This window comes from Phyllostomus hastatus, unplaced genomic scaffold (assembly GCF_019186645.2).
Source record: "Phyllostomus hastatus isolate PE091 unplaced genomic scaffold, TTU_PhHast_1.1 phas_contig_1, whole genome shotgun sequence".
Taxonomy (NCBI): Eukaryota; Metazoa; Chordata; class Mammalia; order Chiroptera; family Phyllostomidae; genus Phyllostomus; species Phyllostomus hastatus.
This window is the reverse complement of record NW_025333498.1, coordinates 29234996-29259669: the sequence shown is the minus strand read 5'-3', so window position 1 is coordinate 29259669 and position 24674 is coordinate 29234996. Positions and strand designations below refer to the sequence as shown.

The 24674-nt window shown below is 37.5% G+C and overlaps 1 protein-coding gene across 2 annotated transcripts in view; it reads right to left on the bottom strand.

The window, feature by feature from the left end:
* The window catches only part of PLA2R1 (phospholipase A2 receptor 1), a 114285-nt gene that overhangs the window by 8886 nt on the left and 80725 nt on the right, over positions 1 to 24674 (bottom strand). For both annotated transcript variants that reach the window (XM_045830634.1, XM_045830644.1), the window contains exons 14-25: positions 24284 to 24368; positions 21632 to 21764; positions 21018 to 21053; positions 20185 to 20342; positions 15285 to 15349; positions 14916 to 15019; positions 12807 to 12946; positions 7588 to 7705; positions 6815 to 6945; positions 6315 to 6462; positions 2736 to 2974; positions 1035 to 1203 (exon numbers count right to left, since the gene is read on the bottom strand). In XM_045830634.1, the coding sequence (XP_045686590.1) occupies positions 1035 to 1203; positions 2736 to 2974; positions 6315 to 6462; positions 6815 to 6945; positions 7588 to 7705; positions 12807 to 12946; positions 14916 to 15019; positions 15285 to 15349; positions 20185 to 20342; positions 21018 to 21053; positions 21632 to 21764; positions 24284 to 24368 (1526 nt within the window). The remainder of the gene's footprint in view (positions 1 to 1034; positions 1204 to 2735; positions 2975 to 6314; positions 6463 to 6814; positions 6946 to 7587; positions 7706 to 12806; positions 12947 to 14915; positions 15020 to 15284; positions 15350 to 20184; positions 20343 to 21017; positions 21054 to 21631; positions 21765 to 24283; positions 24369 to 24674) is intronic.

The window sequence follows — 24674 nt, the reverse complement described above, 5'->3', positions numbered from 1 at the left end:
GTTGTTGAAAGGCAAAGCTAACTTTCATGGTGTTTTAGAAGCAGAATTGGCTTTTCTCATATTTGTGGCTGTTTTTTACATTTTCATCCTGAATTATTTTGATCCAAAGTTACCTAAGGTGCATGGCATTTGACTTAGAATATCCAGAATGTAATAAATAAGTGAACTTTCACTAAATGAGAGATGCAAAAAGGAACCAACCAGTGTGAAGAAGATCTATGTACACCACAGCGTCACGGGAATGGGACCTGGTGTGATGGGATAGCTGCCACATCAGAGAGGAGGAAACTAGGCCTCCACTCCTGGGGCTGTGGATGGCCATCTGTGAGATCTTGAAGGAGCTATTTAATGCTCTGAATTTATTTCATCTTTAAAATAAAGTTTACCTGGCCTAACCAGGTGAACTTTAAGTGTAATGAGATGTTACTATCATTTTAACATTTAAATATATGTGTGATATAGATATAAATATTATTATCATTATTATTATTATGACTCTAGAATCCTATTTGTCCTTGACTTAAACATAAAGCCCCAGCCTAGCATTCAAGGTCGCCCACGTACCCAAGTTTCTAGCCTGATTTCCTACCTCTCCTTTAATCATAATGTGGGATGCAGGAAAATCTCAACACCAGCTTTGCCTTATCCATGTCCCACCCTTCCTTCCTTCCATGTCTTTGCCCAACGTTTTCTGCTTAGAATGCTTCTCCATGTCCCTTCATTACCCTGTTTATATACTTCAAGAACAATCTCTACAGTCAAGTCCTTCAAGAAGTCTTTCTACACATTTCTCTAAGTTGATATGATGTGTTATTTTTTTTCTTGCTAATCCCCACAACACTTGCTACCTCTCATATTGTTTGGTAGCCCTGCCTAGTATTATAGTTATTTGTCTGTATATTGCCTACCAGACCAGAGGCTTCTTGAGGGCAGATACTCCTTACTACTCTTCCTCATTGCTCCTGCTTAGCACAGTGACTTGCATATAGCAGGTGCATGGTACATATTTTGGAGTTGAATATGATTGAACCTACCAGTAGGTACATGACAAATGGCTCCTTGCAGAAATGACTTGCAGGTTGTGCTACTCCAGCGCCCACTGGTGTCAGCATAAACACAGTCACCCTGCATGGATGACTCATCATCTTTCCAAAAGGTAAAGGAGGATTTGGTGCCATCTGACCAGTCAAAATTGAGACCATTCTGTAGAGGGAAATTGAGCCATCACTTCCTTGCCAAGACTGCTGGTAGCATCACCCAGTGCTGTCTGAGCATCTCTCACTTCACACATAGATTTGTATTTCCAGCCCTTAGACTCCTATTTCGGGTCTGGGACAGCTTGTGAACACAGCTTGACAAAAAGGAGTATCTGCCACAAGAGATACCTTTTTCAGTTTTGGGGAACCCTTGGCTCCCTGCCACCATAATTTTCCAGCAAGCAATCAGGGTAAAGTTGGATCAATACCTTGTTCTTTATACCGAAATAAATTTCAGATGGATCGAAGATTTAAACATAAAATTGAACATAGAAGAGTACTAAAGAAAACTTGGCTAAATATTTTATACTCTTAGCGTGGGGAAAATCTTTCCAAGTCCAATAGAAAATCCAGTGGCCATACAGCAAAAATAGATTACGTAAGTTAAAATGTTCCGTAATACCAAAACACAATAAACTACCACAAATACCATCTTTTCACTGTTCCCACTGGCAATGATTAAAATTTTGACTTAGATTTGGCAAGGATGTGAAAAAACTAGGTGTTATCACACACTGTTGCTGGTGTGTAAATTAGTGCTAACTTTTGGAGGGCAATGGCACTCCTCGTAAAAATTTAAGGTGTACTTAGCAACTTCACTTCTGGGAACTCATCCTACTCACACAAGGATATTTGTTGTGTATTGTTTGTAATTGTGAAAACTGGGAAGAACCCAAATGACCATTCCTGGAATCGTTGCATACACTGTGGTATATCCTTATATGTGTTCAATTTTTAGGTGCTGACATTGAATGCTATACAAGGTATGTTAAATAAAAAGAAAATTTAAAGAGAGAATGTATAGTAAGTTTTCATCTGTATTTAGAAAACAATACTCATCCATTCCATCTATATACAGTGCCTATAGAGAGAATTTCTACATGACACACTGGAAACTGTTTACAGTGGCTGACACTGGGGACCAGCACAAGAGGTCAGGATAGAATAGATAGATCTTTCAGCACTTTGAGTGTGTAATATGTTTATTCAAGAGAAAAGGAAACTAAATCAAAATATCTTGCTCTCCAAGCCACATTCTTGGAGGAGAAAAATAACCTATCTGTTAAATGTCAGGGGATACGGAGTTAATGACCCAATTTCTAGGCAGGAAGAATGATTCAGTTTTTTTGGGGATTTCTTAAATGCAACAAATTACCCACATACGGGTGTTGGAGTTTAGCATGTGTTCCAGTGCATGAGGAAGTGTTCCGAGATTTCTCAGAAATTTTCATAGAGCCTTTGAAGAGCATTAGTCTCCAGAAATTAAGCAAGTAGATATTTACTCTTAAAAGGTGTACACCTTTATTTTGTGGTCATAAGCTTCTCATATGGTTGGTTAGTATTTATTGTGTAAACCAATGACTTAATGCTACATTTGCTAGGAGATTTTTTCTGTGGTAATTTCAGTGGCTATATTACTGAGGAAGTAGATGAAACTTAAGCAGGCAAGCATTGTCCAAGGGATTTTAGGGCACCTACATCTGTAGTGAGCAGTCCAATCCAGTGGGCACGTCCCAGCCGATTGAGCATGACGGTGAGGAAGGACTGGTGATACAGATCTGCAATGCTGACCAGTTCTGCTCCGTGCATCAGGCAGGTTTTCAGCGCTGTATACCAAGTCATATTCGCACTAATTATTTTGTAAGTTCTGTTTCCATATTGTAAGGTCTTGGGGATTACATACATATCATATGTATTTATAACATGTCCAGAAGTATCTAGAACAAAAACACAAGAAAAATTATTTGTAGCATCTGGATGCGAAAGGGCGAGGCAAAGCTTAGCATGGAAACCCATCACAGTGATCCATGCTGGTGTTAACATTAGCACTTTTCTTCCCAAAATAGACTACTTCAAAAGGAGGACACTTCCTGAAAGCTTAGGTGATGCTAAAGAATGGAAACATGTAGGAAATTTTGTGAATGAGTTTCTTTTTAAAATAGAACCGTAAGTGTATATTAAACATTTCTAGAAGGTTTCCCATTTTGGCCATCCTTTGTTAAACCGACCCCTCATTGGTGGAATTCATGGGATCTCCTTGGGTAGGTTTCTCCTGCTGCCTCCACTCCGCCTGACACATGCTGCTCCGGCAGAACTTGCTGAGAGCATGTCGACACACATCAGACAGTCATTCACTGCACTGCAAACATAATTTACAGCTGTGTATTCCCAAATATAACACTTCATTAAACTTTTGAGACTATATGATAGTAACTATCACATTTAATGTTTATATATATATATACACTCTATAAAGAAGCTTAAAAAATAATGAGCAGAAATACACTGTTCTTATAAATAGTTAAAGTTATAGGTCAGAGTTGTGATTTATAAATTAAAACGCAAAGTTTTCCCACATGTGATCATTGGTGCTTTCTTGTTCATGAGCAGTTGTGATCACGTAAAAAGCAAGTCTGTGTTTTACATACAGATATTTCCTCTTTAATATGTGCCCTTGCCTGTCTGTTCTGTATTATATTATGTACTTGGATAGGCTAGATTTTGAAAACTTAAAATACAAAAACAAGGTGTTTCTTAAGTGTCTGATCAAAGTGGCTGGGATTTATTTCTATATACTTATTTTATTACACTTGGGCTTGAAAAGGAGCATAGTGAGATGTGGATACTCAAAAAACCTGCGACTCAATTCTAGTCCTGACCCTGAATGGCTAAGAAAACTTGGGAATTAGTTAATCCCTCAAAACCTCACATTTATGGTCTTTAAGATTAGTAAGGCCTGCCCTGGCCACATAGCTCAGTGGATTGGAGCATTGTCTTGATAGCAAGGTTGTGGTTCTCCTGGGTCAGGGCACATATAAGAATCAACCAATGAAGGCATAGATAGGTGAAGCAACAAAATAATATTTCTCTCTCTCCCAAATAAATAAATACATAAAATGAAAAAAGAAAGGTTAATAAAGCTTTCCTTATAGGGATGTGGGCAGAATTTAATGAGATATTTACAAAGGGCACTTACTATAGTACCTGGGATATAGTAGGCCCTCAATAAATGTTGCTTCTTGCTCCCCTCTCTTATTCTTGTCACACTCTCCCAAATAAAAATGATAAAGTGGGAATTTGACTTTTATCTGAAAATGTTACCTCAGTACATGTTGTACATGTTGCAAAACCAAAGTGAAATTATTTATTTACCAAGTAAATTGTGATGGACCACACTTTTATCACTTATATTTGCTAGAAGTCTGTTTGCCAGCTTACTTAAAAAGTGTAAGGTTATTTACATAAAACTGATATATAATACCAAGTAGCTATTTAAAAGTGTTAACAATTAGTAAAGTTAAAGTAACTAAAATTCTTTGTATATGTGACCCAAATGCCAATTTAACTGTTTTTCCCACTAAGTTATATATCTGTATTTTCACATTTCTGAATTTCTCCTTATGTAGTTGATTTAATCAACTTTCAAAAATTAAGAGACTTTGAGCAACATGATTTTGTCACTTATTTTTGTGAAAAAGAAAGATCCACTGGAAACCAAGTTCCACATTGGGGGTATTGATTTCGCCCTTGTCTCTCTTTTTATTGAGACATTTTTTTTTTTATCTAATGAGATCACAGACTTTAGGCTACAAGTCAAATATAAATGAGTTTATATGGCACATCAAGAGGAGGAGCAAAATTTGCATAATCATTGTAGACTACTATAAGAATTTGTGTAGTTAAATAATATGGTTTGAAACTAACAATAAAAAGAATTATCCTTTGTTAAACATATGCCAGGAACTTGCTAAGCACTGTACATACAGAAAGTCTATGAGATATTTCATTTTATAGATGCAGAAATCGATATTCAGAGGAGAAACCTGACTGACAGTGTATTTACAGAGGTGGGGTGGGAAGCCAGGAGTGGCAGGGACTCCAGTGCCCACTATTCCATGCTGTTCCAAAACAACATGCACTTTGTTAGTCCCAAAAACATCAAAGAAAGAAAGTGGTTGGGAGTACATTCCCAGAACAGATTCAACATCAAAGTTGTGGAATAGTATAATTATATTTAACTGAGAGACCTTGAGTGTGTTACTTATTTTTTTCTAATCTTCAAGTTCCTCATTTATAAAATGGGAAGACTTTTTACCTGCTTTTTATATTTGTCATGAGGATTTTATGGCATAATGCTTATAAAGCCAAGGCACAGTGCCAGGTACATCATAAGTGTGCAAGGACATGGTATATTGTTATATTTCTTTCCCTATAAAACTCTGCTCTTCTTGTAATACTCCTGATGTAACTGACCTAGTATTTTCTTTCAGTTCCTAACTACTATTGCGATTGATACCTGTGAACAAGGAAACGGGGCTCCCTTGAACTGTTTTTCTGAAGGTGGGTTGATACCTAATATTGTTAAAGGGCTCACAGTATGCAAGAGGAAGAGCTATAACTTGTATTACAAGTAAGCACATACACTAGGTTGCCCAGAGGTCTACCCAGCCCCAGACATAAACTATAGCCTTCTAGGGTAGCATGGTACAGGGAAGCCTAGCATTCAGTAAAACCATGAGATAGGAGCGATTGTTGTTTTTATTACTCAAGATCATTTATGGTGCATTCACACTGTTCATCGACCCCATTGGCTACTTGTAATAGTATGGCTTTGGGACTTCACCCGAAGCCATCGGGGTTCTCATCATCAGATCTGGAAACATGCTGCATGCCATATTTAGCCTCAGAGACCATTTTTAAGGTTCCAAGAAAGAAGTGAGCATTGACTTGGCTTATTTCCTTGACTCTTTTCCAGCATTTTGCAATGCCTTTTTATTGCCTGAACAGACACATAATTCCAGAACAAAGCAATAAAACCTTTGAATATGACCAAATGGGTGCATAAACTAGGCCATCACTGAAGCGGTCCTTAGGACCCCACAAGAGGGCATAACCCTGGGGCAGTGGAAATTAAACAACTACATGTATAAAGCTCAAAGAATAGGTGCCTGGCACTGTTAGCAATGGGACTGCCAGTTACACAGCATGTAAAACAAACATGGAAGAAAAGGGCAGCCCATGGAAATGGAAGGAATAAGAAAAGCAAGTATTTCTTACCCTGCATTTTCTCACAAACATATCCATAACCTTCTTTTCCACAGTCTTCAAAATACCATTTTCCAGTAAAATGAAAATTAGGATTATTTGACAGCAAAGCACAGAGAGGAATGTGTTTTTGAACTTTGGTGGTGTTATGACTGGGGATCTTTAAAAGAATACATTTAAAATATATAACATATAACATTATTATAACATTGACATTTTTATTAAGGACATAATTTATAAAACTTCAAACACTGTTATTCTTCAGGTTGCATTTAATAAACCTATTCACAAATCACTTCATAACCTAAAACATAAATAATTCTTGTGAATAAAGTAGTTACATTTATGGAACACATGATAATTATATAAAACTGTATTATTAAAAATTAATATTAATAACCAACTAATAAAAGTGTATGCCTATAAAATATAGGAAGTATAAAAACATTAGTAGACAAATCTTGAATAGAATCTTTTGCCAATTTCTAAAAAAAATAAATCTTAAAACTTACATTTATTGTCTCAAATGGAGACCAGTTAGAATAAACCACAGGCTTTCCATTTAGCCATCTTTCATAATCATCATTTTGTAACCCTATCCACACATTAGTGGTCTGGCCAAAAAGATTCATTGTAATGAAAGCTGAAAAATAAGAATATATCATAAAATCCAATACTATGTAAACCATTGGGTTAATCAGCCAATTCTGTTTATAGCTACTATTTTATTTAAATGACAGCAAGACTTAATTATAAATCAATTGTCGGAATTACTTTGTCCTTATTAAGGTAATGCAGTCTCTCTCACTTTTGTTTCAGTTTAAATTGACAGAAGTTGGCTGACTAAGCCTGGGATTTCATCATGTCATTAACAAAACAATTTCCAGTGTTCATTCAATGCCTTTCTTAACAGAAGAGGATTTTATTTGCTATGTTTAAAGTATATAATTGCCTAAATACCTAACAAAAGTGTGTAGGTGAATCTAAAGGGTCTAAACAACGATGCCATGCAATTATAATAGACTCTGCCTCAGATTATTTTAGCCATTTTGAAATACAGACCACAAATAGGTTCTTATTCTTTCCACTACTACTGGTGAAAAAGACAAAAGTCTCAAAAAGTCAACAGTTTATAAGCAATGCAGTGCACTAACTTTTACGGATGTCATGCTATAAGCCTTATAGAAAACTCAGGAAAAATACTGATTTGGAAATGTTAGAATCTGGGGAGAATACTTAATACTTGAATAAAAATGGTATTTTTGCCTGACTGAACATGGAATACCTTGTTCCACCTCATTTTCAATGGTGGCCAGTGTCCCCCCTTCTTCAACACAGAAATCTCGAGCAGATGTCCAGTTCTTCCAGCCACTTGGGTCTTTGTGGATTTTCACCAAAAGGCACTATAAACAATAAAAAAATGTTTACTTCCATATTTTTATAGTGAAGTAAAAATTTCCCAAAGCACTGAGGATAAGCCTTGAAAACGCTGTAATTTTCTTTCTCAGAAATGACTCATTGTTTTCTCAGAGCTGCTCCAAAGGGGAAAGTAAAACGAAGTGAACAGCATTCAGGGTGAGTACGTGCCTAGCCTGCACTGCATCAGGCAGGAACAGATGCATTTTGTCACTCTAGGTGTCAGAACAAGGTCTTCTGCTCAAAGAAAAATAATATTCCTTCTAAAAAGGAGCCAGCCCAATTGCAGTTTATAGTGGTAGTTTGAATCTAAATTTGGCTAATACCAACTGAGTTCAGTTTCCATTGCAAATATACTTCTTCAGTTGCAGCGAGAGAGAAATACTAGGGAGTCAAAACCAGGTGTTTAAATTCCACAGCAGGTGTTTAAATTCCACAGCAGGTGTTTAAATTCCCTAAGAACTTGGAATCAGCCTTGTGGTCAGCAAGCCCATGAGGAAGAGCCAGAAAAGAAAACATGAGCCCAGTGGGAAGGGAAGCTAGGACAGAATCAAGGAGACCTAGGAAGAAGACACAAAGGGAGGGTGGCCAACACTGCCAAATGGAACACAAAAAATGGCTGTGGGATTTGGCAGTGAGAGTGATTGTTACTCATGAGAGAGTCCTGTCTGTGGCGCAACAGGACAGGGGTTACTAGTTATGGGAAGAGAAATGGAAGGGTAACTATTAGGCAGGACAGACACCCAAAGCTCAGTTAGAATTAAACATGTTGTTAAGGCCAGACGGAGTCAGGGGAAGGGCAGGGAAAGGCTATAACAGATCAGGCAAAGTTCCAGAGAAGTCAGGAGAGACTCAATGCAAAGGATACTCTGTCAGAATATTCTCTCATCAATAAGCATAAGTAATGCTGGTTATTAATAGGTCAGATCTCAAGATCATGCCCATCCTCCTCTAAAATGACATCCTTCCTTATTTTCTAAATTTGTCCCCTGTCTCTTCCCCCCTTCATAATCCCTTAAAAGGCATAGAAATGAAGTGTTGTTCCTTTATGACCACAGCAAAGAAGTTCACCAGTAAATATTTACAGAATGAAATAAACCCAACAGACTCTGTAATGGTTGTCAGATGACATCAGATATTCTAGATTTAGTTCAGCGGTTCTCAAATGGGGTTATTTTGCCCCTCAAGGGATATTTTGATAATATCTGGAGACATTATTGGTACCATATCCTGAGGGGTGGGATTGCTATTGGCATCTAGTGAGTACAGACCAGGGAGGCTGCCAAACATTCTATAATGCCCAGGTCAGTCCCCCAGAACAAAGAATTTTCCATCCCCAAATGTCAATAGTGCCTAAATAACACTTTTCAGAACTCCTTTCTGATAATGTCGCTCTTCAGTTTAAACCCTTCAGTGATTTTCCACTGTTCTTAGTACAAAAGCCAGAACCCCTGATCTAGCCTGAAGCTGAGTTACCAACTAAGAGAGGAAGCACATGTTGAATTCTGGTTCCCTTTACCTTGTTTGCTTCACAAAGGAACAGAATTGGCTGTGAAAGATTTCAATTTAGCAACAACTGTCCTTTTATCTATTTCTTTTATTTTTCCTCTTTACTCTCATTACAAATTCCAAAGAGTGGCACATACTAATTATTAGGAAGTCTTATCATTTAATGTGAATTCACCTTGTGTTTAGATAGTCACACTAATGAACCATTCATAAATACCAATGAATCTCATTGGTTCAGTTAACTCAATGAATCTCTCCAGAAAACACACACACACACACACACACACACACACACACACACACACAGATATGTTCCCCTCTTCTTCCACCCCTCTCCCCAACTTTTGCCTTGGCCAAGATTTACCAGCTTGACTGTGACAGTGTAACCTCCCATTACAGGACTTCACTGTTTCTAAAACTATAACATATTTACTAACACACTTCAAAACGGTGTCATTAATAATTAAAGCAAGCAGCAAAATGAAGTACAACATCCTTAATTTTAAACTGTTTATTTACTTACTAATTTGCAAAATGTGATCAAGTTTAATGCATCTCTGATTACGATTGTGAACTGATGATATCCTCCTATATTCCAAACAAGTTTTGAATATAAAATTATTTTCTTGCATTTCAAAGTCATTTCTAGCTTAAAATACAAAAACAGAATTCCCGATCTATCCCCAAACTTGGTCCTTCCCCAGGGTTCTTACCGACAAGGAGTGGCACCGTCCATGCTGCAATTACACAAGCCTGACACCTGGGCATCATCCTCGCTCTCTCACTCCATCACCCCTCCGGCCCTACCATTTGGAAATCCCATTTCTCAGAGTCCCCCACAGTCCCACTGCCCCCCACGCTCTGTCATCATCATCTTAGCTCAAGCTACTAATAATCTTTTGCCTGGACTACTGCAGTAGCTTCCTAACTGCTCTTACCTTCCTCACCTTGCCCTCTTCCACTCTTTATGGGCACTGCAGCTTGAGTGACTCTTCTCAAAAGTCAGTCCTGATCATGCCCCTCTTTAGTTAAAACCCTTCAAGGGTTTCTTATTGCCCTTGGCATAAAAGCCAGAAAATCTAAGATGCTTTAACCCCTGTCTACTACTTTCATCTCAACCCTCATATTCTAGATCTGTATGCTTCCTTTAGTTTCTTAACTATGTCTTATTCCCTTTGACCATCGGACCTCAGCACATGCTGTTCCCCCTACTTTTACTGCTCCCCGTCTTTCTGGCCACCTCAGTCAGGCCCTCCTGTTATACATTTTATAGAACTTTGTAACACTTCTTCATCATATGGGTCACAATTTTAAATTACACAATATTTTCCTGATTGATTTATTAATGTTTGTTCCCCCTCAAATCTATAAGTTCCAAAAGAGAAGGGATTGGGTATATTTTTCCTCACATTGACTTACCAATATCCAACATAGTTGAATGAATGAATAAAATGCTGCTAATTTGAATAAACTTTTTTAAAAAGAAGAGTGTTTTTCAAGATGTGTACAAGAAATAAGATTCTTGCTAATGCTCAACTAGATGGTGCAAAATAGCCATTAGCACTTAATTCAGGTCCTTGTATAAAAATGTGTAAGTAGAAGCACAAACGTTAATCTAATACACACACACACACTTAGAATTTCTTCCCCCTACAGCCCTGCTGTGACAAGTACATACCCAGGGTAATCCCCAGTCAAGCTGCTTTTACACCCTCAAACATGGAGGAAGTCATCTATAAACATTAGAAAAGATGCTTAACTTCCTGCATCTCAGTATTAAAACTCTAGAACGTTGACAATCAGTCAACCACCTGAATCTTTTTTTCTTAGAAATAACCAATGAAAGTTGGTACTAGGAAGCTGACAAACAAGAAACAGAGTTTAATAAGACATAATATTGGAACTCATTCAGAACTGTGAAGTGAGTAATGTCTGTCATTGCTATCTCCCAATTTTCCTTTGGTAGCTTTTTAAAAAAATTATTATTATTAAACAGGGGAACCATCCCCATTGGGTTCTCCACTCCTCTCAGCTATCAATCAACTTTTCTAATAATCTGATAAACTCACTTATAGGTGACAGATGAGTCAATCTCAGAAATATTTCTCTTAAACAAAATAAAGGGAAGCGTTAAGGTCAATGAGCAAGACTCTTGTGGTAGGACTTGAGCCAACTATATCCATGTTCTGTCTTCAAAAGAAAGGAAACTCACGCATGCTGCAACACAAAGGGATCTGGAGACTATAGTGCTAAGTGAAATATGCTGGTCAACAAAGGAAAAACACTGTGTTGATCCCACTTACGTGCAGAATGTGAAGTAGTCAAACTAGTAGACATAGAAGGTAGAATGGTAGTTGTCAGGCACTTGGGGGAGGGCGAATGAAGGGCTGCTGTTTAATGTGCTTAGAGTTTTAGTTTTACAAGATGAAAATGGCAGATTCATTGTACAACATCATGAATATACTTTATCCAACTGTACTATGCACTTAAAAATGAAGATGGTAAATTCTATATTACATGAATTTTACCCCAATTAAGAAACTCAGTGTCAAATATGTTGTGGTGCTCAATAAATACATCTAAAGTCCAAATGACTCCATTTCACAAATTAACAATGAGGGGAAGATCACAAAGGACAGAGTCCCCTGCCAATACAACTGAACATACAAATTAAAAATTGGCTCTTGACAATCAAAAAGCAAATATTTATAATTTGGGATGCATTTTAATTACTTTCCTCAAGGCCTTATTTTATTAAACAACATAAAGAGTGGAGGGGAAGGCTCGGCCTTAATTGGAGGCTGTATCAAAAATAACAAATCAGCCTGACTGGCATAGCTCAGTGGATTGAGTGTGGGCTGCGAACCAAAGTGTCGCAGGTTCGATTCCCAGTCAGGGTACATGCTGGGGTTGCAGGCCATGGCCCCCAGCAACCACACATTGATGTTTCTCTCTCTCTCTCTATCTCCCTCCCTTTCCTCTCTAAAAATAAATAAATAAAATCTTTAAAAAAATAATAAATCTGGTTTACAATATCCACACTATCAATTAAAAAAAATCAGTTCTTCATGGAAGCACCCATTTTACGAGTCTCAAGATGACATTGACTGAGCTACATTATTAGTTGGTCAATTCACAAGGCAGGCAGAGCTCTATCCAGGCAGAGAAGACACAAGAAGGACCTGATGGAGTCTGGGTGGTCTGGAGTGGACAACTCAATTGGGAGCAGGGCGGAGATGCACAGGCATACCTGCACACACCTGCACACACGTGCACACACATGCAGGCATCACACAGGCACACAGCACAATGAGTAGCTGAATATACACAAATTGAATATACACAAATTGAATATACATATGAAAGGTGGTGTCAGGGCTGTTTCTCACAAACGCTTCTTATTCCAAGAGGGTTGGCCCTAAATCAAAAACTTCTCAAATCTGTTGAAAGTTGTGACAAAAAAGTTCCAGATCCAATGGACAAATCACGGTTTTTCAAGCCACACCCGCTTTTTGATTACTTTCTACAATTAACATCTACAAAAGAGAGACAAAGGCAACTTTTTGTGAAGAACTTTACCTTATAGTTAAAATATAGCCATCCTTTAGGACACATTCCATGCTGTTTTGGTGTATCTTTCTCTTTCTCTATGACCCAAAACTTTTTTCGCTTACAGATGCTAGGCATAGAAACTGAACACTCTTCACTAGACCAGAGTCCTGGAGGGGAAAATGGGTTAGAAATGAATGGAAACAATGGTGATTCTTTGTAGACATTGTCTATTGATTGCTACTTTTATGACTACACAGTTTGTCATAACTTGTTTTTTAAATATAGGAATTGAACTAAATTTCACTATGAATCATAGAGTTCTCCAGTGACAAAAGCTAACTCGGCAAGGCGCCAAGTCAGTCATTCTAATTCAATAATGTAAGTGCAAAAAAAAAATCTAAACAATCACTATAGTTGAAATCATAGAAGTGATTAAAGTTCTAAGAGTATTTAACTTGGTTAAGAAAAGAATATTTTGTAGAGTAATTGTTTTAAAGTATTAACTTCAGTTTAGGGAGAGAAAAGCAAGAGAATCTTTCTTAAAGAGAGAGTTCTTAAGCCAGGCGGTGAAAGACAAATTCCATATGATCTCACCTTTAACTGGAACCTGACCAACAAAACAAACAAGCAAGTAAAACATAACCAAAGACATTGAAATTGGGAACAAGCTGACAGTAGCCAGAAGGGAGAGGGGAGGCCATAATGGGGGAAAAGGGTGAAGGGTTTACAAGAACAACTATAAAGGACACATGGACAATAACAAGGTGGGGGGAGTAGAAACAGGGGAGGGAGATGGGGAGGGTTTGGGTGGTGGGGAGGGGTCGGGGGGGAAAGGCAGAAAACTGTACTTGAACAACAATAAAAATCAAAAGTATTTAATAAAAATAAAGAAAAAAGATTTCTTAAATCTGTCTTTCTCTCTTAAAGAGAGAAAAGATTCTAAAACAATAGATGACCATTTATATTTTATAATTCCCTCAAAAAATATAATAACCTAGAAAAATAAACCCATGAACTTTTAAGAAAGGAGCTCTTTTTAACACTGGCCCTTAAACAAAACAGGCACATATAGACATGCCCTCAGGAAAATATATCCCAAAGCCCTCAGCCTCCTGGAAAATGTCTTTGAATTTAGAGGAGCTATATTTTCAGAGAAGATTGTAGACTGTATTTCATTAGCATTCAAGTTATAATTCCAGAACAGGGCCCGCATGAACATAAATTGCAAGAGCAGATTCAGCTTTCTAGTATGAGAGATATGCGTCAAAAGGATGTTGGTTGGCATTTGAAGGAGGGGCTGGAATGCTATTTTTAATGCAGATTAGCTGCTCTTCCTCCAGAATCGTAAAACAGCCTTTTTGTAGGCTGTTGTGACACCTGCTGGCAAAAGCTAGCTGAATAACCACATGGTTTTTCTCTTCCTAACTTTGCAAAAAACACGTGCATCAAGGATTGCTTTCCATGTTTATTCTGCTCCTGACTTGGGACACAGGTTTGTTGTGAATCTGTTAGAGTTGAGAATATCATTACCTTTTATTGGATAGAAAGATTGGGGTGGATATGAATAGGCAATCAACCCAAATAACAATGTACTAATGAGTAGGATTTAAAAAACAGTCTTTGACATACATGTACTTCTCAATCCCACTGCAAACAGTTGGTGTTCTAAGGTAAGCAGCAATTAATGACGGGTATTTTTTTTAAAAGATTACTGAATTCAATATAATTTTTTCTTAAGTGGGAAATTGGAAGTAAATTTCTCAGAGGTTAAAGATCTGGCTGACTGTAAACTGGATACTAGGAAGAGATAAAAATGGGCTCGTAAATTTCATAGAGAATAGTATTTGGCAGACATATTTCTCACCAGTTTGAATGGACTCATTTTTTATGTTGTTTTAGTTTATGAGGCAGGACTTATTTGAATGTAAATTAATTTCAAAAACAGGAATTCATGAAATTAACTGTACTAATGGCCATTCATAAGCCTTAAGATGCATGAGGTCGAACACATTCATTTTAAAAGGAAAATAACCAAACAAAACTTTCTCACTTGTCAATGCAATGAAAAGGAGATTTTAAGGCTCCTGAGTGTTATTAATTTGTACTATAAACCCCAAAATGGATGAATAAAATAACCTGTTATGGATGAAATAAAGCCACATTTCTGGCTCTGATTTTTCGTAGATCCTTCTTTTCCTTTGTCCCAGTTCTGGTATATTACCGGAGCTCCATCTCTCCAGCTATAAGAAAATTAAAACTTGTAAGGTCTCTCATTCTGCATGCTCAGTCTTCAACACTGTTCTTGGAATACTGCAGTATGGATTGAAGGCATAATATTTTATTAAATAAAATAATATTCGTGCCTTGGGTTAGGAAAATGAAAATTTATAAGCTAAAGATAATGTTTGAAGGCTACTCAACAAATTGATTGCTAAGATCTAGTACAATCATTCTGCAAATAAAACCTGTCAAACAAAATTAAATGCTAATTAATCTAGTTCATACCGAAATTCACCACTAGCTTTTTCTTCTTGAAGTCCAATCCACCAATTGACACCGTACTTTGATAGCTATTTAAAAAGAAAGAAAAGTGTCAGCATTTATTCTACCTGTTTTCCCTTTTCATTATTAAGATTAATGGGGTTGCTGTTAATAGCTTTCCCATTCTTCAGTATTTTACCCAATTATCTAAAGAAGAGTACACTAAGGCCTAGCATCTTGAGAAAACTTGAAACTTCATTATTCTAAAATATTCCCTCCTCATTATGAAGGAAAATTGGAATCAAATATTGCAAATACTTTTAATTTCATACAACATGCAATATCTTTCTTACAAACTTTCCTATGTATTTAAAAGTACATTTCTCTTATAGTATGGATTTAAAAAGGAATATTGTACAGTAAAATATGATGTGGATTTTCTTTTTTTGACTGAGAACTTAGTGACTTGTCTTCTTAGTGATTTATAGAAGTTCATTGTATATGTCACTCTATTTGGAAAACAATTCAAGGCACAAAGGCATCAATAATAGAAAGCTTTTGAATTTTACGGATTAGTCTGGTAAGCTTTTAAACTGAGTGTTAGCACTGTCCCTGCTCTAATCAAATAGCGAGGTGCAAAACAGGCCAAAAGAACATGGCAGACTTTCTGGTATTTGACAACTGAAAAATCATCCTTTGTATTTTTATTGCTTTTATGCTGTTATTTATCACACAGATCTCAGTGTAATAAAGTATAAAATCCAAGCTTGTGCATGCATGTGCGCATGTGCACACAAGCACATTAGAACACGTGTAATACTGGACTTAGGACCCAGGCAATTAAAATTTCTTCTTCACCCATAAAAGAGGAAGAGGCAGTAAGGAATCTCTAAGACCTTTAAATTAATATACTTTCTTGTTTGTGTGCTATGTGTATAAAATGTAACTCAATATTTTTTATGCTAAAACATTCTCAAGGCATTATATATTTAAATTTGCACTTCCATTTCTTCTGTAAAGACTTGAGAATGCATTTTAAGATATATAGATACAATTTTCTCCATATGATTTTCAGGTCATTATAAGACAAAACCTCATAGCTCTCTAACATTCTAATTTATAAACGGGTATTTTTACTCCTTACACAGTGTGGCTGTCTGCCATATCAGCAATTTGAGAACAATGCAAGATGGAGCAACTATAATTTTGTATCCCTGAGGTGTTGTTTCATGGACATATTCTTACATGCTGAGCTTTGATTCCCGTTGTCAGGCTTTGGAATGGGTCCACTGAGACTGGTTGTGAACTCGGTGGGAGAACCACAACAGTCTCATTCAATCTAAAAGGTCTCATGTGCAACAACAGTGGAAATCATGGCCCATTGTTCACTGCCCCAATTAAGGACCTTTAAAGAGAAATTATAACTGCTGCATCTTAAGTGGCATATTTATAACCACTGCATTACAGCATGGTGATCGCCCACAAGGCACATCAGAACCTGGGAGATGTGGAACAGAGTTTCATGGGGCAAGCCAGAAGAAACCCAGAGTGAAAAATCCGATGCAAAAAAATGGATGTTTTAAATTTTAGCAAAGGTATAAAACCACAACAATAGAAGACATTAATATTCTTTATATAGAAGAATACTAAAAATGTGATATGACCATGGATTTCATAATATCAGTTATGTTTTTTTCAAACAGCTATTCTAGATAGCATCATATGGGAAGAACATTGACCAAAAACAAATAAAACACAGCAACAGCCAATGTATTAAATCTCTAAATGATATAAGGAACAAAGACCTGTCATCTCTTAAAATATTTCCATCGAAATAGCAAAACCGAGTCATCTAAGGATTTAGAATCCCAGCTTTTAGATAATGACTAATAACTTTGATATATTTTTGTTAGAAATATTAAAAATTAAATTTTAAAAGAGTAAATCGAAATTTCATAATACAAATATTGCATAGCACAGCATAAAAATGTTAGCAGACAAATTGGCTAGTATTTCATGTCAAACAACTCCTAAAGAGCTTGTACCTTTTCACTTTTTCAGGCATTGATCTGATAAACCAGATGTCTCAAAAAGCAGGTACCCCAAAATTCACTCTCTTCCTGCCTTGTGGTCTTTCATTATTTGAAGAGAAAATATTGACTCATCATTTTTTAACTAAGTGTTATTTTTGTTTTTTGTATTTCTAAGTTACTATTCTTCATAGAGGAGCTATAGACACGTATGTAATTAAAATAACTTCTGGACTGATTCATTCTAGTAGTACATCTTTACATATGGAATTTCTTACTTATGTAAATGCTCACTGCATATACCACCACTACCACCAACAAAAGTGCCGAACACAGCCACAGATTATGCAGAAATAAAAATTGCTTTAGAAATCTACAGCTCTCTTTTCTTTTGAATTGCTACCCTTTCCCCGGTCTCTTTCTTAGTCTCCACATCCCATACCATCACACTAATTTTATTCTGTAGCCCAGCAGTGCCGTGTTAGATCGGTCAGCTGCTCGCCGGCAACACTGAGAGGGCATTCTGTATCAACATGGCTACAGGTTGGGCAACAACTTTTGCCATATAAGAGACCTCACAAAGTTTGTCTGGTTTGAGATCACAACTATATCTAGTCTTCAACTAGATCATGGCACTGACTGTGACTTCTCAAACTGCTAAACCTGCGAGTTTTATATTCCATGTGTGGGAGGTATTAATTTTGCCATCCCTGCTGGCTTCCCAACCACCGACCTGCAATGAGGGAAAGCTGGAGAGAGAACACCTGCAGGTGTTCCGCAGGAGACCTAAACTCTGTTGGAATGATCATAGAAGCCCTTTACTGTTCATGTCTGGGTCAGAGATGGTGCCATCTTCTGGGGAGGGTTTTCAAAAAGCTTTTATTTATTTGTTTTTTAGAGGGGAAGGGAAGGAGAAAGAGAGGGAGAGAAACATCCATCTTGCCTCTTAAGTGCACCTGGACTGGGGATGAAACCTGAAACCCAGGAATGTGTGTGGGGGTGTAACTGAACTGTTGACCTTTTGCTTTGCAGGACCATGCCCAACTAACAGCATCAGAGTTAGAGAGGGTTTAGTACTAGCATTTTAATGTAATGGCGACATTGTGCTCTTATATACCCGCGATGCTGCTGTTTTGCTGCCAGCAGAGGGTTTATTTTATTTTATTTTATTTTTTTATGATGAGTTAAATCAGATGGCCTGGGTTCACTTCCAAATTCCACCACTTGGCAGCTATGTAACCAACCCAGTTGCTTCACCTCTTTGAAGTCTTAGCTTCCTCATCTGTAAAATGTATCAATAACATTTCCCACAGAGAGTTCCTGGAAAGATTAAATGCCATGAAACATTAGCACTAAGCACAGTGCTTGACATAATTATGATAAGTATTGGCCAAATATCAGCTCCTTCTATGTGATATGCACTCTGCCAAGTTGATGGGGCAGTTTTGAACTTTGTTATTGCCACCTGGGTGAGAAGTCTGCTGTCTAGCTAAAGAAATACACATATTTTCTAACATCATTATATGTAATTTGTTGATACCCAACACTACAGTTTGCCTTGAGTGTTACATTTGCAGGAGCAGAAGGGCGGTAAAGTAGCACACGGACCAACCAAGAGTGGGGGACACCTGGTTCTGTGGCTGTCTGCCACTGTGTCCCTGTGGGACTGGGAGGCTGACATCTAGCCCTGTTTCTTGGCTTTCCCTCAAAACTCAGCAGCAGTCCTGACCTGCCTGTACCTCACGGGCTAAGTGGGCATCAGACAGGATTACAGAAGTGGGAAAGCCCCAGGAGCTGTGAGGAAGGCATTTCCCTTACAAATGAAGAATGCTTTAATACCGAGCTTCATTTTAAGTCAATTTACAAACATGAAAAGATGATAGAATGAGAAAGGATTCCTAGAGATCATAAAATAATGTTAAATTATAGAAAAAGAAAAAAAAAGCCTTTGTCTTACTTTCAAGGATATCGTCAGGGAAGTTGGAATTGAGGTTTTCCACCCTGAGTGCCCCTGGTAATTTGTGCCGCTCCCTTTTTACTTAGTACATCACATTATTTCCAGCTTTTTAAAAAAGAGATTATATCTCATTTTCATGTCACTGATATTTTTATATCTTTGGCAAATATCCCAGTGTGTGACACATACCTAATGCTCACTAAATACTTCGTAAAGAAGTAAACTGAAAAGGTACTCTAATCCCTGGTGGTCTTTCATTACTTAACAGGTTCTATCTGCTTATTTCTAATTAGCGTAGCTCCTCAAAAGAGTAAGTCTAGTCTTTTTCTATCTTAAGTTGAAATGGAAAATCTCCTTACTATCTTCTGCATATGGAGTCTTTATAAGCAAAAATTTGTACTCTTGTAAGTAAAAACTAAAACTTGAAGGCAGCCTCGGACCCCCAGATACTCCTTGTCCCTCACATGTGCTCTCATTTCCTCTGGGCCCTTTATCTACTTGCCTTTTCCTAAAACACTCTGTGATGCTGTTTACTTGTGTTCATTATGGTATTCCTTCCCACACTAGACTATAATTTCCAAGAGGGCAGGAGTTTTGGTCTCTTAATCACTCACTGATAGAGCACCAAACTCTAGAAGGATAGACTCTGAATAAATATGTATGATGTGCAAATGGACCTCATGAAAGCAATAAAACTCTACTTGCTCACCACTGTTGCTAGTAAAGCATGAAAGTGAAATGACTGACCAACATAGTAAACCTGTGTTTCCATTATTTTCTCTTAATCTCTAAATCAGAAAAAGAAATGATTATTAAATGTGTGTGGCCCTTAATGAAACTTAAATAAATGTCTGAAGTCAAATAAAAAAAAAAGTCCCCCAAGGACAGCAGAAGGAGCTAAGCTCTACATTACTCATGGTTACTTGTATTGAAGTACCGTTCTTATTTTGTTGTGGATGAATTCTTGCTCACGGGCAGAATGAATTGTGAGAAGATCACTGTGCAGCCAGCTACAGACAAACTCAAAGGTGGACCATTCTGAGGCATATGTATGAAAAAGGTACTCTGCATCCTGATAAAAGAGCCAGGGTGCATCTGAAAGAAAAATAAACAATGCAAGTGATGTAAAAACTATTGACCGATATAATGCGGACTTACATAGGATATGCTATGATGCACCTTAAATTTGTAATTTGGTCACTCAGCATTACACATGTGTATTTGTTTGTGTAGATAAGTATACTTAAACACTTGATTATTTTCTTTGGTCTGACTCATGTAAGAAACCTTCATTTGTGCCCTGGCTGGTGTTGCTCAGTGGATTGAGTGCAGGCCTGGGAACCAAAGGATCTCTGGTTTAATTCCCAGTCAGGGCACATACCTGGGTTGCAGGCCAGGTCCCCAGTAGGGGGTGTGTGATAGGCAACCACACAGTGGTATTTCTCTCCCTCTCTTTCTCTTTCCCTTACCCTCTCTCTAAAAATAAATAAATAAAATCTTTTTTTAAAAAAGAAAACTTCATTTGTAAGTTCTGGGATAGATGCATATTTTTAAAATTATGTGTTGTGAAAACAGAGTTAAGCTATGATATTGGTCTTTAATCACACTTAAGGAGATGTATTAGATTATTAATTATTAATTCATTAATTTGAACAAATTGGTTCTAGATTAACATAAGAAAAGAGACTCAATTGGAGGGTTGTAATAATAGAGTAATGGTGTATAATAGCACATAATTAGAAGTTTAAGAACTGGAAGGACAGTACTTACCATACTGGTACCAGGGTGGAATCTTGGGTCTCACATCTGCAAAGTGAAAACAAACCACACTGAGTGACCTTTCTTCACAGATGTGCTAACTCTGAATTACTTCAGATCTAAACACAATATTTTGTACTTCACCATTTAAAAAACCATTTAAAAACCAGGTTCTTTGTGCGATTTGGAATATGGTTAGTTCTCATACTTGAGGAGGAGGCTCAAGAGAGGACTCTGATTAAAGAAGGAAGGTTGTGGGGCCCCACTTGTTGAGGGCCTACTGTTTGTCACACACTCTGTGAGGTGCTTTCACAGACTCATTTGACAAGGAATTTTGTTTGCTTGTGAGGTCACCATGACATTTCTTCCAGACAAAGTACAACACAACATAGTCAGTTATCTTCATTTCCTATAACTAACTTAGCATACTGTACTAATGTCCCCCTTGTTCATCCCCTGCAATATACATTCTTCACTAAAATGGTGCAGTTGGTTCATCATGAAGGTTCCTGGTACTTTCATCCAAGGTGCTTGCATTTTAGATCCCTGTACCTCTTCACTGGGCAAAATGTTGTGTAAATTAGTAGAAAGCAAATATATAGTAAATATCTTATTAATATTTTTACCTCTTGGAATTTTGCATATCCATTCACGTTCGGCACCACAGTGCAAGGGCAGCAATGTTTTATTTGCTTTATAAATGGCACAATTTCTTGTATCATCTCCAAAATAGGTATTGTCTAAAAATGAAGAGACAACCTGCAGCAGATGAAGTTCATTATTCCTTAATGATGATTCCCTCACAAAAATATCAAAAGATCAAAAAAAGCATCCTTGTAAATAAAACACAACTGATTTTGGAGGAAGCTTTGGAAATGTCTGGATATGATTCCAGTTAAAGGTTGTTCCCCATCTGTGAAGAACAAGCTAATCAAGTTTTAGCATTTTTCCTGAAAGATGCTTTTTTCCTTAAAAAGAGGCATGCTACTCCTTTCTCCACAAAAACAAAGCAGATGCACGTTTCTTTCTGAACTTGCACTGTTTCCTCACTGGTGGGATTAGGCTGGTCCGGGAGTCCCGGGGTCCTGGGCCAACTTCTTAGAGGTTCAGGGGCCTGTCAGACTTGGGTCTTATATTTGAGGTACCATATTTTGCCATGTAGAATGTGTACATTTTTGCTCAAAATTTTCAGGGAAAAATAAGGATACACATTATACATGGGTAGTACTTATTTCATATCCATATAAATGTTTTGAATTCTTTTATTTATGCTTATGCTTTAAAAGTATAACTCAAGAAAGTAATAGCGATATGCATATGCAAAATAATACCCTGGAATACAATAATCAGTTTTTTCCTAAATAAAAATAAATAAAAAATTGAATTAAAAAACTAAAATGAAAGATTTTTTTTCCTCAAAGTTAGGGCCAAAAACATGGGTGCACAATTTACATGACAAAGTATGGTAGGTTCTTTTGTACAGACACTAAGCTTTTAGGTTCTAATTGCTAAATTCTAACTCACCACTAGCTTTAATCAGGAAACTATGCAACTCTTTCCATGAATTATCACACAACAGGGGTATTAAATAAAGATTTAACTTTTTCAGTGATTTGATGACTACCTGATAGAAGAGTAGATGGACCACAGGTGGAATTAGGTTAAGAATTTGGAAAGAAGAGGATGTTTTGAAATCATCTCTACTCCTCTTCAGACATGTACATTGTCATGCAACAATTCCTCTAACTTAAATAAATGTAAACTATGACTCAGAGAACAGCATTGGGTTTGAACATCCATTTTGTCCAGTGGGTAAGGCACTCAGTGCCCTACTTCACGGCTTTATCTCTTTTATTGTGAACCGAATTGCCTATTCCTCTCCTACTACTGAGTTTGTTTTACTAAAATGAAATAGAGCATTCTCAACCTCTATGTACACATACCACTTTTAAGTGCCATACTGATGTCAACCACCCAACTACGCCAAGGGGGGCAGGTTGACCCTGTCATACCCCTTCTGCTTTCCAGGCCTGTGTTTCTTCCTCAGCAAAATAGATAGGTGGGGCCAGCTGATCTTTAAGATCTCTTCCCACTCTCTGGTCCTGATGCCGTTTTCAAAGAAGCAGTACATGGGTGGAAGACTTTGTGGTTTTTTTTTTAATAGCATGCCCTTGTTATTTCTTCTCACTGTAAGCATATAGTTTTTCCACAAATCTCTCCCTTGACACAAATTTGAACGCTATGTTGCAGGCCTCAAGATCCCATTTCTCTATTGATCTTTACTACTCCACAGTTTAGCTACTGATATTTGACAACTAGGAGACATTATAATAGGAGACATTATAATGTAAATTTGGCGGCAGACCATCTGTGTACCAATCCTGGCTCTCCTAGATACTATTTTAGGCAAATTAACCAATCACTTTAATCCTCACTGCACTGAATTATGGTAAGGAAGGAAAGAGACAATGCAGCAGTACCCTCAGCTCAGAACTGAGGGCAGAATTGGAGCTCAGTGAACGGGCTGCATTAAATGCTCACTGCAGGCTGTTTCTAGCCGTCCCATTTCACAGGTGTAGCTGAATAGCTTGACTTTGCCCGTGCCCTCAGATAGACCCCATTTCAATCTGGGATACTGCTTCTGTTGTTTTTCCCCTGCCCTCCTTAGGAAAATGTGAGAATTCCTCATTGCACCTGAAAAAATAAGTGGTCGAGAGTTCCCTGTTTCCTTCACAGAGGTTTTTTACAAGTGGGAGGCTTAATGAAAAGCAAGTCTTTCTTTTTTTCTTTCCAAACAACTTGCTTTGGCTGAGAAGGTGATATTTTTAAGACTGAGATTTCTGTTCTTTTAGAGTGAGATAACTAGAAAATGGTTCTTTTCATTTTGATGTAAAGGATGAGGGTCCTACACTCACCTAATAAGGTGCTAGACTGTAGGGAGGGTAGATTAGAGGAAGCCTGGTATTATTTTAAAGAACAGCTGCTTCTTTTGTGGAGACTCCTTAGATAGTAAGTGGTTTGAGGACCTTTCTGGAGATTTTGATGCCTTTTCAGGATAAGAGCCTATAGCTGACCACAGAACTATCTGGGTAACAAAGATTTCCTAGGGTTATGCTGACATAACTCTTCTGATACCAAGGCCTGGCGTTGTTTCTGATTGGGATCTGAGTAATGGGAAATAGGGTTATTACTTCTAGGTTCATTTGGCTGGTTTACCAAATAGTCCAGGGCCACCTGTTTTAAATTCATTTCCTTTTCTCTGGTGTGGAAAGACTTACGGGAGTTCCATCAGACCACTCCCAAGAGCCGGTGGTCAGTGGGTTTCTCTTATTAAATCCAATCCAGAACTGCCTTTCTTCTGTCCTGTGAAGAGAAGGAACAAAAACTTGGCCTTTCCTATTGACTTCACAACGTTATGGAAAAGGTTCAAGTAAGTATTTATGTGTGCAGGAAGCAGCTGGTACTCCTGGCAGGACTGATCAAGTCCAACAAACACGTATTGAACATTTCGTCTGTGCAAAACCTGAGGTCTGAAATAAACTGAGAGATTAGCCTCTCTTCCCCTCCCTCTTGGTTTGCACGATGTGCTCATTGAGGACACGCGACTGGGGGCAAAGTCAGCCCCTGTTGATAACGTGGCTTTTTCATGTTCATTAGGAATGGTAACAC